This window comes from Convolutriloba macropyga, chromosome 7 (genome assembly GCF_964194025.1).
Source record: "Convolutriloba macropyga chromosome 7, txConMacr16.3, whole genome shotgun sequence".
In the NCBI taxonomy this organism is placed as follows: domain Eukaryota; kingdom Metazoa; phylum Xenacoelomorpha; order Acoela; family Convolutidae; genus Convolutriloba; species Convolutriloba macropyga.
Window position 1 is genome coordinate 17173083 of NC_134474.1, and position 15117 is coordinate 17188199.

Here is a 15117-nt window from a genome sequence, read left to right on the forward strand (position 1 = left end):
ATTAAAACACCCGCCGAAAAATTTAACTGAATGGCGTATATCTATTTAAGATGAAAAAACTAAATCAAAATAATTATAATATGTTCTCGACCACACCAATTTCATCAATTTCTTCAAGTAACAAGTTAATTTTTGTCATGCAAGAAAAAAATTTTCTGAAATCAGCTTCTTATCTAGTTACAAACTAAACTCCATGCAGTAAAATCTTTCAAGAGAAAAAGCTTTATTATTATCCAGCTGGCTGACCTTATTTAAATTATGCACTATTTGACAACTTTGAAGGCGTTTGTAGGAATTATCAAATCGAGTGGCCAATAACCCAGTCGACATTGCGCAACAAACGAGGCCAGGAACACAAAATCAACAAAAAGAAGACACTTCAGCGAAAAAGTCACTCCAGGAAGCTGTTATCTCAATTTTCGACATTCTTACAAAATCACACATTATTACAACAAAAAAAGTTTACAGAACCCAGCAAAAAAAGAATAACCAAAATCACAACAACTGGACTTTTCGCGAAACTGTAGAAGTGTTCGAGATTTGGTTGGTTCATCGTTAATCTTAGAACGTCATATTAATAGTCACAAAATCAATAATCAATCAATAAACGGGAACAAAACAGACTAGATTCAATAAGTTATTAAAGTTAATTTAAATAACTGGTGGCTCCCTTAGTCAGTACTCATTATAACCTTTTATTACCTCTGAAGATACCTGAAATCCACTTTTTTTGATATTGCACAAATTGACATATGAAAGTGAAGTAATGAAAAAGTTTATCGTGCAAACTATTGAAAATAATTGCATAATGGTGCTTTGCCTTGCAACAGTCTGACTCAATGTTAGGAGCTGGCTAGATAAACCATTCTTAGTTTAGCCGGGGGGGGGGGAGTCACAATGACTGAACGTTTGCAACCCAGCGTCACAAGAAAATTAACTCGTATTGACTTGGGAATACAATCTAGAAAACAAGATGAACTTTTTTCCTTTATTTTTTTGTATTCTTTCTAATTGAAATATTAAAATAACTGAATGAAATATTAGGTTTAAATCTAACTTCTTTTCTGAGCAAACTAAATTTAACTCAAGGCATCACTTTACTGTGCTTTCTTAAAAAAAACCTATTTTTGACCGGTTGAATATAATAGATGTGTTTGTGTTTTGCCTCATTTAATTTAAGAACCAATTTATACCTATTGCCCTCTTATTATGAAATTTTAAACATCAGCTTTAAAAGATCTAAAATTAAATTTATAAGACCAGAAACCTGATTCGTCGTTTTCGATCAAGGTCTCCAGAATTTCGTCAATTCTCTGCGGCGTAAGATCCACTGTTGCACTTCGCTGATCGCCTTCACTCAATTTGAACTTTGACCTTCGCAGATGATTCCCTTTCCCCAACCTATCCCGCCTACTGGAGGTTGAGGTCACACTATTGCAACTCTCTTTACTACTTCTTTTGTAGCTCATTTCGCAGTAACTTTCTTTGCGATGTAGATAAAATAATAAATTTTTATAGCTATACTGCAATTTTAATGTACGTAATACTAACACGACGGAAGTCAAATATTACAGCAGGCGGCTGTAAAAGCAATTTTAACTGTGAAAAGGTAAAGCAAAGAGACCCTGGACACTATTTTGTTTTTGAAGGTAGTTAAACAGTATAAACGGCACTACCCCCCCCCCCCCGCCCTCCCCTCCCCCTCCCCCTCCCCCGCCTCCAATTCTTCCGCACGCCCTCCCCCTAGAACTTTTTTGCTTTGTGAAGCTCTGCCGGTAGGAACAAAAGAATACATGTATATGCGAATTGACAAAGTTAGTTACTACAATTGAGAGGTTGCGGCCCCGGCAATATAAAAAATAACTTTTTGAGTGAACCGTGATTTCTTAAATAAAAAAAAGTTCTTGGTGGTGAACTGACAACTGACTTACAGGTTCAGAATTTTGACGGTGCTCTGATAATTGCAAATAATTAGTCTCTCATAAATAAAATTTTAATATACAACAAAACATACCAGTTTAATTGCTTCGCAGACTTATTTCTGTAGTTATAGTTTTACTTAAAATGCATTAGAAACTTTGATATTGTTACGGTTGAATTTTTCCACGCGTTCAGGGTCGTAGCAAGAAAAGGAGAGGAAACAATTCTGATAATAAAGTTATCTTTTCTCAAAAACATCTTTAAAAAAACTTTCAAAAGATAAATAAAATTAACATCAATTAAAAGCCCTGATTTGCTCCATTTGGTAAATATGATAGTCGAAGATACCAGTTTCGATAACTAACAACTATTTACAATAGTAATGGATAGTTCTTAAGTTGTATTTGTTATTTTCCTGTAAGATTGATCAATTGAAAATAGTTACAAAATTTATATCAAGGATAACATGCAGTGTTCATTTCTGTATGCAGCAGTTTTCCACAGTTATGACGTCGGAAGACTGTCAAGTGAAAATTTCACAATAGACAAAAACTGCGAGGTGTATAAAGCTAAATTATGCAAACTAATTACAATTTTCAGGATTATAACCAGTGCGTAAGAATTTACCGCTGACTTAATGCATTTATGGTTTACGAAAACATCGGCAACTAATTAAATGAAAGCTTTCAAATGTATATGCGTTGGCTTGAGACATCGTTAATGTGTTTACGTTTCAAAAAACGAAAAGGTTTTGACATTTTTCTAAATTTTATTTTGCAAAACCACAGTGCACAAAAAAAACATCTGTGAATTTCAGAAGAGACAAGGAAGCTCGTTAATATGCGTTCGCACATGATATTCCGACCCGAGCTCATCTACATTTTTGACTTAATTGTCAAACAAATGAAGAGATACCAAAAACAGATGTTTGAAATAAAAAAATTGTTACAAAACCTAACTACTTATTGAATTACATAATGCCATGCCCCATTACAACACTCACGAGTTCTGCCATTAAAAAAGACTACGAGGAAAAAAAACAAACAACAAAATAAGCAAAAACAACAATTTCAAGGCAAAAACTCATTATCTAAAATTAAAAGCACCTAGTAACAACGTCAAAATACAATCAAATCAAACCATAACTACACAAAGTTTTTTCCTAACTAAACAACAGATGAAAACTTTCCATAATGAGACTAGGTAACAAGTCGACAAACAGAAGAAATAATGCGGCAAAATTCAAAAATCGATCAACATTTTTTAAACCAAATAATTTCAAAAGTCTTAAAAAATCAGCTTATAACGAAATAATTCTGGGTAAAATTAGTAAAAGTCATTATGAAATCAATGGTACCTGTCTTTGGTTAGTCTAAGCCATGGAAATGGACTAAAGATACAGAAAAACTGAAAAAATTACACAAAATTACAAACAAAACAACAGTTACGTCACAATACCAATAAACATGTTAAATTTCAAAATATAATGAGTTGTATGAGATCTCTTGATGATGAGAATAAATTACAAGTTAACTAAAAGAACATCAATAATTAAACAAAATTGAACAATTTTCGAAAAAGTATAATATCAAGACTATTCGCAATATACTGACTGCTTCGAGCTAAAACATTCATTCAATGTTTAAATACAAGCTATGAAATAGGTCAGCTTTTTAGGGCTACATAAAAAATATAAAAACAGACAAAAACAGCAAATGAAAAAAAAATGAGCAAGAAGAGTGTCGAGTGAAAAGTCACTAAAAAACTGAAAGTTTCATTAAAAATTTTTCAAATTTCCATTATTTCTTTAACAGCAATAACATTCTTCTTTTTTAACAATATGATTTCCAAAAATCAACAAATACGAACAAATACATTAAAACCAGGAGATTTTTGGGAAAACCCGTAGTATCAAGGCCATTAAACTCGATAGTTTTCAACGGAAGCCAATAAATACGCTAGTCTATGCATATCAAAACGATATCTGTCATCCCAAAAATCATCAATAAGACTTTACAACAAAGCACTGAGTATAAAAACAACAACAAATACAGTCAAAATCCAAAAATTCACGAGAAAAGAGAGTGTCGGGGCCATTTAAACCATAAACTTTTTCTTGAAAACATTACCTATGATCCACTGACCGTCTTCTCTTAGCCAACGGGAGCTATCAATATTAAGATAATGTGATAAGATTTCAAAAGGAACCAGGATTATGAAAAAAATATATACAAAACTTAAAAAAAAATTTGAAAACTCGTGCATGGAAGTCATAAAAATAAGTTAAAACGGCTATCCAGACAATTTTTGGCTGACAAAAAAACAGACCTGACATTACTGAGACTGACTTACAGTTTACGAAAACAAGTTTTCGATTGGTTAATGTTCAAAAAAATTTCGAAAAAATATTTTTAAAAACTTGACAGCCATTTTTTCAATAGCTTTCAACGGATGCCAATAAATACGCTCAATTACGCCTCGACGGGAAGATAAAGATGTTTGCCAAATATACTTAATCAATAAGACATCTCAATAAGTCTTATGACTATGAAAACAACAATATATATAGGCAAAAACCAAAAAATCAGTAGAAAAGTGCGAGAGGAAAGTGTCGAAGCCAATTAAACCATATGTTTTTCTCTGAAAACTTTATCTATGATCAAATGAACGTTTTTCCAAAGCCAGTTGGAGCTACATATGTTAAAATGGTGAGATAAGAATTCAAAAAGAACCAATAATACGCAAGAATAAAAAAAATTGGAAAAAATTTTGTGAAAACTTGTGGAATTGGAGTCAAATGACCAATAGTTAGAAGATAATACTGCTAATCAGATTGATTCCGGTTGCAATAGGAAGGAAGGGGGTACTGTAGTTACTGAGACTGACTTACAAATCACGAAGATCAGTTTATGATTGGTTAAGGTTGAAAAAAAATTCCGAAAATTTATTTTCAAAGTTTTAACAGCCATTAGTTGTCCATTTAAAGCACTGGATAGGTTCAGTTAATGCTCATTACGAAATCTATTGCACTTTTAGTCAATAAATTTATGTCATAGTACTCCAAAAATTTTGAAAAACCTAAAAATGAATGTCAAAATAAAGTCAAAATTTCAATTAAAATTACGAAAACTTAGAGTCGAAGCAAAAAAAAAACATGAGCGATTCCTTCAAAATGAATGTTTTTATCATTGGGCATCATTTAACTGTAATTATTTACTGAACCTCGATAAGAAAAGTGACTAGTCTCAGAGTGACTAATAAAAGATAGGAAAAGTTTTCTAAAAAAAGGACACTTGAATTTTTTTTGATAGTAAACTTCGTTATTAGACCATAACTGGCCTTTTTATTGTCTTTCGTTTATTAGTAGCACAAAATTGTTGCATATTGTAGCCTGAAATATAAGCCTGAATTAAAAATTTTTAATAGAAAAGATCTAAATTTACACTAAAATTACACTAAAAGTGAACAAATATCCCGTGTTCACACAAAATTTTAAACCTCGGTAACTCCCCGAAAATTACGAAACTCAAAAAAATCTTTTTAATTTCGAATTCTACGCTGGACAGGTTTTTCAATGATACCACTAACATTTCTCTACGATGAATATATCGATCGGCCATAATTGACTGAACAAAAAAACCCATTTGAATATATAGTTCCTCCCCCCACAAGTGGGGTCGGAACAAAAATCCGAAGTACTAGCATTTACTGCACCAAAATTTGAAAAAAACATATTTTTGATCTACCAGCAAAATCAACAATTCAAATTTAACTGAGCTGAGTTTGTTGACTCTCTATAACGTGTTTTGAGTTTTTTATATTTAAAAAATTAAATGAAAACAGTCTGTTTTCGGCTTTTTTTTTCGGAAAAACACCTCTAAAATTTTGCTTTAAAAACTTTGCCGCATAAATCCAGCCATTGAGCAGCAAAAACAATTTTTCTTTTGTTTCTGTTCTAATACCGTATGTCATAAACATATAAATTAATTCCACGTCTTGTCTCCGACAAAGAAACTGTTGCACTTCGTTTTTGCGGTTCCAAGCACAGCGCCAATAAAATTATTGTCTCATTTTATGTCTTGTGCTTTTAAAAAATTCGATGATAATCTTTTTCTTACATTTGAACAGCGATTTCCATGTTTTTTGTTGTCGAATTTACCTAATTACAATTAAAAGAAAGTATTTTAAACTTGCCATAATAGTCTCTCAAAAAACTTTAAAATATAACAAAAAACAGCCTAATTGCGAGATCTCCGCAGTTATAACATATTAATTAAAAAACGCTAAAAAATTTGATATTGTTACAGCCTAACTTCTTCACACGTTCAGGGCCATATCAAGAAAAAAACAGGAAACATTTCTGATAGTATAATTATTTCTTCTCACAAATATCTTTAAGAAATTGTCAACAGATAAACAAAATGTTTATGACAACACCAACTGAAAGCCGCAATTTGCTCTGTATCGTAAACATGAAAAAATGAAAATGTTATGAAATTTATTTATATGTTATTTTTCAAGACCAAAATCAAAAGACAAAATCAACAGTTCAAATCTAACTCAACTGAGTTCGTTGACGCTCTAAAACGTGTTTTGAGATAATTGTTTTAAAAACCTAAATGTGAAACGTCTAAATTCCCGTTTCTTTCATGGAAAATATACCCTAAATTTTGCTATAAAAAGCAAATTTTATTAATCTTGTGCAAAAACAGTCAGAACAATTAGCATCCGAACTATAAATAAAAATTTTAAGTTTATCTTTCTACTGCTAAAGTTGTTTTTAAAAAACGTAATTATGAAAATATGGAGAGCCATAATACAAAACAGACAGTAATAGCAGTAACACTTTTGAATGTTCATAAACCTCAATTTAAAGTTCGAAACACTCAACATCGGGACTACAAATGTTAATATAATGTGATAAGTATTCAAAAAGAACCAATAATTTGAAAACATCAAAAAAAAGAAACAATTTTGTGAAATTTTGTGGCATTGGAGTGACCAATAGTTAGAAGATAATACCGATAACCAGATTAATTCTGACTGTATTAGGAAAGAAGGGGGTACTGTAATTACTGAGACTGACTTACAAATCACGAAGATAAGTTTATGATTGGTTAATGTTGAGAAAAAATTAGGAAAAGATATTTTCAAAGTTTTAACAGCCATTAGTTGTCCATTTAAAGCACTAGGTAGGTTCACTTAATGCTCATTACGAAACCTATTGCAATTTTAGTCAATGAGTCTATGCCATAGAACTCCAAAAATTGTGAAAAACCTAAAAATGAATGTCAAAATTTCAATTAAAATTACAAAAACTCGAAGCGAAAAAAAACATGAGCAAAAAACTCGAAGCGAAAAAAAACTCGGAGCGAAAAAACATGAGCCGAAGCAAAAAAAAACATGAGCAATTCTTTCAAAATGAATGTTTTTATCATTGTGCATCATTTGACTGAAAGGACTTTTGTCATTAACTGAACCTCGATAAGGAAAGTGACTAGTCTCAGAGTGACTAAAAGAACGAAAAAGATAGGAAGAGTTTTCTAAAAAAAACACCACTTGAATTGACTTCAAATTTTTCTGATTTTAAACTTCGTTATCAGACGAGAACTGGCCTTTTTATCGTCCTTCATTTATTAAAAACAAAAAATTGTTGCATATTGTAGCCTGAAAAATAATTTTGAATTAAAATTTTTTAATAGAAAAGATCTAAATGTACACTAAAATTACACTAAATGTGAACAAAATCATGCAGATATCCCGTGCTCACACAAAACTTTAAACCTCGGTAACTCACCGAAAATTACGAAATTCAAAAAAATCTTTTTAATTTCGAATTCTACGCTGGACTAGCTTTTTAATGATATCACTAACATTTCTCTACAATGATTATATCGATCGGCCAAATGTGACTGAACAAAAAAACCCCTTTGAGTATATAGTTCCTCCCCCCAAAAGTGAGATCGGAACAAAAATCCTAAGTAAGAGCATTTACTGCACCAAAAATTGAGAAAAACATATTTTTGATCTATGAGCAAAATCAACAATTCAAATTTAACTGAGCTGAGTTTGTTGACTCTCTATAACGTGTTTTGAGTTTTTTATATTTAAAAAATTAAATGAAAACAGTCTGTTTTCGGCTTTTTTTTCGGAAAAACACCTCTAAAATTTTGCTTTAAAAACTTTGCCGCATAAATCCAGCCATTGAGCAGCAAAAACAATTTTTCTTTTGTTTCTGTTCTAATACCGTATGTCATAAACATATAAATTAATTCCACGTCTTGTCTCCGACAAAGAAACTGTTGCACTTCGTTTTTGCGGTTCCAAGCACAGCGCCAATAAAATTATTGTCTCATTTTATGTCTTGTGCTTTTAAAAAATTCGATGATAATCTTTTTCTTACATTTGAACAGCGATTTCCATGTTTTTTGTTGTCGAATTTACCTAATTACAATTAAAAGAAAGTATTTTAAACTTGCCATAATAGTCTCTCAAAAAACTTTAAAATATAACAAAAAACAGCCTAATTGCGAGATCTCCGCAGTTATAACATATTAATTAAAAAACGCTTAAAAATTTGATATTGTTACGGCCTAACTTCTTCACACGTTCAGGGCCATATCAAGAAAAAAACAGGAAACATTTCTGATAGTATAATTATTTCTTCTCACAAATATCTTTAAGAAATTGTCAACAGATAAACAAAATGTTTATGACAACACCAACTGAAAGCCGCAATTTGCTCTGTATCGTAAACATGAAAAAATGAAAATGTTATGAAATTTATTTATATGTTATTTTTCAAGACCAAAATCAAAAGACAAAATCAACAGTTCAAATCTAACTGAACTGAGTTCGTTGACGCTCTAAAACGTGTTTTGAGATAATTGTTTTAAAAACCTAAATGTGAAACGTCTAAATTCCCGTTTCTTTCGTGGAAAATATACCCTAAATTTTGCTATAAAAAGCAAATTTTATTAATCTTGTGCAAAAACAGTCAGAACAATTAGCATCCGAACTATAAATAAAAATTTTAAGTTTATCTTTCTACTGCTAAAGTTGTTTTTAAAAAACGTAATTATGAAAATATGGAGAGCCATAATACAAAACAGACAGTAATAGCAGTAACACTTTTGAATGTTCATAAACCTCAATTTAAAGTTCGAAACACTCAACATCGGGACTACAAATGTTAATATAATGTGATAAGTATTCAAAAAGAACCAATAATTTGAAAACATCAAAAAAAAAGAAACAATTTTGTGAAATTTTGTGGCATTGGAGTGACCAATAGTTAGAAGATAATACCGATAACCAGATTAATTCTGACTGCATTAGGAACGAAGGGGGTACTGTAATTACTGAGACTGACTTACAAATCACGAAGATAAATTTATGATTGGTTAATGTTGAGAAAAAATTAGGAAAAGATATTTTCAAAGTTTTAACAGCCATTAGTTGTCCATTTAAAGCACTAGGTAGGTTCACTTAATGCTCATTACGAAACCTATTGCAATTTTAGTCAATGAGTCTATGCCATAGAACTCCAAAAATTGTGAAAAACCTAAAAATGAATGTCAAAATTTCAATTAAAATTACAAAAACTCGAAGCGAAAAAAAACATGAGCAAAAAACTCGAAGCGAAAAAAAACTCGGAGCGAAAAAACATGAGCCGAAGCAAAAAAAAACATGAGCAATTCTTTCAAAATGAATGTTTTTATCATTGTGCATCATTTGACTGAAAGGACTTTTGTCATTAACTGAACCTCGATAAGGAAAGTGACTAGTCTCAGAGTGACTAAAAGAACGAAAAAGATAGGAAAAGTTTTCTAAAAAAAACACCACTTGAATTGACTTCAAATTTTTCTGATTTTAAACTTCGTTATCAGACGAGAACTGGCCTTTTTATCGTCCTTCATTTATTAAAAACAAAAAATTGTTGCATATTGTAGCCTGAAAAATAATTTTGAATTAAAATTTTTTAATAGAAAAGATCTAAATGTACACTAAAATTACACTAAATGTGAACAAAATCATGCAGATATCCCGTGCTCACACAAAACTTTAAACCTCGGTAACTCACCGAAAATTACGAAATTCAAAAAAACCTTTTTAATTTCGAATTCTACGCTGGACGAGCTTTTTAATGATATCACTAACATTTCTCTACGATGATTATATCGATCGGCCAAATGTGACTGAACAAAAAAACCCCTTTGAGTATATAGTTCCTCCCCCCACAAGTGAGATCGGAACAAAAATCCTAAGTAAGAGCATTTACTGCACCAAAAATTGAGAAAAACATATTTTTGATCTATGAGCAAAATCAACAATTCAAATCTAACTGAACTGAGTTCGTTGACGCTCCAAAACGCATTTTGAGATAATTATCTTAAAAACCTAAATGTGAAGCGTCTAAATTCCCGTTTCTTTCGTGGAAAATATACCCTAAATTTTGCTATAAAAAGCAAATTTTATTAATCTTTGTGCAAAAACAGTCAGAACAATTAGCATCCGAACTATAAATAAAAATTTTAAGTTTATCTTTCTACTGCTAAAGTTCATAAACCTCAATATTAATCACAAGCCACAACAAACTCCCCTAAGCAAATATTTTGAAGAGCTCTCCAAATTAACTAAAAAAACATTTAATGATGTGCATGTCAGCAACCTGAAATTGCAGACCAATTTTGCTAATGTCTGTTACAGGAAACGATTACTAATAATCAAGAAATTGTTCATTTAAAGGATACTTGATGAAAAAGTCAGTTACTTTTCAAATCTCATTACAGTTGATTGTCATACCTTAAAAGGACAGAATACAGAACAACTATCAGAAGTCCAGCAATATCTTATTGTTCAAACATTTGCTCAATTTTGTCAAAATCATTTTGTAGCCCTTAGAGGATAGTTTTGTGGAGTGGGTGTGATCGGGACGTTTTTTTTTGTTTGTTTTCCAATATGAGGGGGACGTTTTTTCTAAAAAACGTTATACTTATAAGAACAAATGTCAAAAAAAGAAAAAAAAACAAAGAGGATATTCTGATGGAAATCAAGTCCTCAAAGTACAAAAGATACTGAAAAAAAGCAACATTTTTTTCACAGTTTGGCTGCTATTTTAATCCTAGTGCCCATCTTTGGCTTTTATTTTTTGTAGTTCAATAGAATGTTGATTTAACAAAAGAAAAATTCAAAACATGGGAATTGAAAAGATAAACAAACAAAAAAATATCAAAAAAACAAACCAGAAAAACAATGTTTAGATTCTACTTTCTTTAAAATCTCCAAATATATCGTATACTCTTAGATGAAGTAAAATGAACAAATAGAATAACAGTAAACAAAGAGGTGACAAAACAGAAAAAAATAGTTTTTTGTCAATTCTTTATTATATTGCTTGCTAATAATTCCACCTGTGGTTTTTTAAATAACGCACTCTATTGGCCTTCAAATGGTTCTATTTGAATTAGTGTTCCCATTGAATGGAAGTTCGATAGCATTTCTTTTTATGTATAATATTAGAAAAAAAAACAGGGAAAGTTTTTTCCAATGAAGTCGACAAAACATTTTTCAAAATTGCTCAAAATTATTAGTCAAATTCAGTTCAACCTGTGTAATATTGTTTCATTATGGCTATACTAGCTATATTAATCTTATAGGGAAGTGGTAATACAAAGAACAGAAGAAAAACAATTTTTTTGCGAAAAAATCGAAGGAGAATAATATCTTTGCAAACAATGCAACCTTGTTCTCAAATTATGCTTGTTCAAGTATAAAACGTGCTTCCTCCTGTTGACTTGAAACTGATTGAGTCTTCAAAGTTCAGAACCCACCTCTGTGAGGTCAATAACATACACCAGACTTCACCATTTGAGTCCAAAGATGTGGACAAAATTTTCTATTCCAAAATTTGTTGATTTCTTACTTTAATTTTTTAATAGAATTTTTTTTGTAGGAACAAAGTTTTTCAGAATTAGACAATTTCGAAAAGCCTTTGGCAGTTTTTTTTCGACAAAACGATTGAACGGAAGGTTAGTTTAACAAATTGGTAAATATATTATTTCAAAGAAAAAAATTTATATGAGATAAAATCAGTCATTCGTTTTTTTGCTACTTCTAGCATCGATCGCTTTAAATTTATTTCGCAAATTATTGTCTGTATTTTCAAAAAAATTATTTTTGGTACTGATTTCTTGTGCGAAATTTCAAACGAGGAGTTGCTTTATGTTACAGAATAAATGAAAAAGCGTGATCAATTTTCTATTTGAATGATATCAAAATGAGCGTTGTATTTTTTTTTTCAGTTTTCATATTAAAAAAAGTTGTAATGAAGGATAAAGGTATCATGCCCAAAATTGCTTCAAATTGAGTTTTGCCAAACTGGTAGTCAAAAGAGCTTTTCCTATCGTAACAAGGAAAAATTTTGACAAACTTGAGACTTATGTTGGAACATTCTGGACGGTATCAAATTTGGCTGGGCTGCTACAGATCACACAATACGGGATCTCTTTATGTATGCCAGTCAAACTTGACAAAAGATATAACAAATCGAAGGCAAAGATATATGCCTAAGACCTGTCTGTGCTATAAGTCTCAATTTAAAGTAGTTGGGGGGCTGAAAAGTTCAATTAATTAAATAGATAGTTTAAATGAACAAGCTTACACTGAGTAGTATTAAACCGGGTTGAGCTGTTACTCGATTGTGTTGTTGTTAAATGATTGTGTCGTTGAAAACTTCTTCCAGTTGATTTCTCACAAGTATGTTCTGTTGGAAAATTTGCTAAGTTGGAAATCTTTACTAAAATTTCTGTTTAAATTTAGGAATTTATTTTGCAAGAAAAATGAAGCAGTTGTCTGCTGCTCGTCGCTGGCTCTGTTATTTGTCTCTCTAATTTTATTCCGTCCCACTTCGCTGAGAGAAACAATTAATTCCTCTCAGCTCCGTTTGGGCCTATAGGGAGCGAATCACAAACTCACGTTCATAGTGAGGTGCTTCTTAATTTTCCTATTGGCCGAGAAGGCAAGAGAATTAACTCTTTTTTATCTCACGGAAAAATTATTGAAACTCCAAAAAATAATAAAAATCTAAAAAGCTGAGAGCATCAATTATTGATTTCGTAGGCGCCTGTTTTCTGCTTTTCCCCTCTTCTAAAACCGCAACAATTATGGTTTTCTTGGGGGCTTTTTATGAGACTCTATTGTCTTTTCCCCTGAAGCAATCTGCTTCATCTTTATTGAACTTGGGGGGAAAGATCTGCATTGCAACTGTCAAAAGCAGAAGTAATTTAAATCAAAAGAAACTGTGGTTTTACAGGCCGCCTACGTTCAACAATGTACATTTTCTATCCTGGATATAAGCGAGGAGATCCAGGCCTAAAGTTGTGTTATTTAAATAAGTCGAACTGAGTTGTTTAAGTACTTGTGTACTGGTAGTCTTAATAAGCGTTAGTTTGTTTAGCGCGCGGCGAAAGAATGGTTAATTAGCGCCTAAATACGTTCGCTCTAATGCGGGATTAATTATCCGCTCATTTGTAACGGCTCTCGTAATACTACAACGGTTGGGGAGGGAAGACAGAATCTCTATGTTTTGTATCTTTAGCACGGTTTGGGAAAAGGAATCATTCCCGGCGTGTGACCTCGTTAGGGCATCAGGAATTCGTGCTGCTTCATCTAGCTCTAAAGGTTCGTCTTGATCTTCAAATGGTTCAATTTCCTCTTGGGTAGTAGATTGGTGTAAAAAGTAAATGGAAGTTTTCTGCCTGGGTTTTGGGTAATTTGAAATCCGAATGCCCACTGTATTCGGGTTTTGTGGTGATGAAAACGAAGCATGAGTATTGTCTATTGTTAGACGTTTGTGCCGTTTGTCAATATATTGTCGCGATTTATCCATAATAACATAACAAAACAAAAGATTTCAAATTATTGTATGCCTTTGCTAAAAAAAACGCGTTAAAATGGCCAAAACAGATATTTTATCAAAAAACAATAAATTTTTAGGATAGCGCTATTAACTATATCCAATATCCGTAATTTAGGAAACAAAGTTTATTTTGAAGTTTTGAATGTAAAGATAGAATTCACTGCAAATTTGTCTAGTTGTAGCTTAACCGGGGAAATTTTATAACATACGGCGGTAAAAATTGACAATAAAAGCGGATATTAAAACAGCTCGAAACTCGTAACTGATAGCACCGCTTTGATTTTTACACTTTTTAGGGTGCAATTATAACAACAATCAAACTAAATACAAACAAATGGCATACAGAATTAACTCTTACCACGAAACATGAAAATCAGTCACAAATTTTGATGTTATAGCAACTTTTAGCGTTCATTTTTCAGTACCTTAGGGAGCGCTATGTTGAAAATAATGATATTTAAATTCAAAGCCGTTTGTTTGTCTTAATTTCAAATTTATTCCAAAATTCCAAATCTCACGAGACATGGAAAAATGATGTCAAAAAGTGTGTTTATCTACGATTTAACCACCCTTTTCACGCCTCAAGTTCTGCTCTAAGTGTGAAAATACAAACCCCGTATAATGAAAGGTGCAAAAATCAAGCCTGATGAGGAAAATGGTGATTAGATTAACAAAATATAGGGATTGTTTCCAGGTAAATAAAGATAGATAGCCTTGGTTTGGTATAAACACGCCTTCAGTTATTTAAAAACCAACGCAACTTTTTAATTTTGGTCAGCTCACGGCGAAATATAATCTAACGGAAAATGTGTTTTGTAGAACTTAACGAAGTAAGAGGCGCTAAATTAGGAAAAAGCAGAATAAAAACAAATAAAAAGCAGGTTAGCGAACTACGTGTGTTGATAAAATGTGCACGTTTTATGGTAGTAAACACAAAAGTGACCTTAATTATTTTTTGGGAAAAATTTAATTGATGTAACACGATGGAAAAACGAAGGAAATGGATTTGATCATTTTTTGTTTAAAAATCGCTTTTGATTTCCTTTCTTAGGTTTGAAAACGTTCGCGTAAGCAGAAATGTTTTTAGGCTATGTGGTCACATATTTAGAGCTGTACTCAAAATGCTATATGCGTGTGTCCGAATACGGCAAGAAACGTCTAATTAGCCTACCTGAAAACGGAAGGCCTTTTAGCCGAAGAGGTCACAAATTAAGCAGAAGATTTGTTTTGCTATAATAAAAACAAGATTTTATTTAAAAAAATTCTGTGTTAAATTT

General features: G+C 31.6%; 1 protein-coding gene across 4 annotated transcripts in view; it reads right to left on the reverse strand.

The window, feature by feature from the left end:
• The window catches only part of LOC142342653 (dual specificity calcium/calmodulin-dependent 3',5'-cyclic nucleotide phosphodiesterase 1A-like), a 339291-nt gene that overhangs the window by 268298 nt on the left and 55876 nt on the right, over positions 1-15117 (reverse strand). For 2 of the 4 annotated variants that reach the window (XM_075394102.1, XM_075394101.1), the window contains exons 1-2: positions 13557-14167; positions 1268-1374 (exon numbers count right to left, since the gene is read on the reverse strand). The exons of the other annotated variants lie outside the window; for them this stretch is intronic. In XM_075394102.1, the coding sequence (XP_075250217.1) occupies positions 1268-1374; positions 13557-13810 (361 nt within the window). In that variant the 5' untranslated portion in view covers positions 13811-14167. Of the gene's footprint in view, positions 1-1267; positions 1375-13556; positions 14168-15117 lie in introns of those variants that run through there. 4 annotated transcript variants of the gene reach the window in all.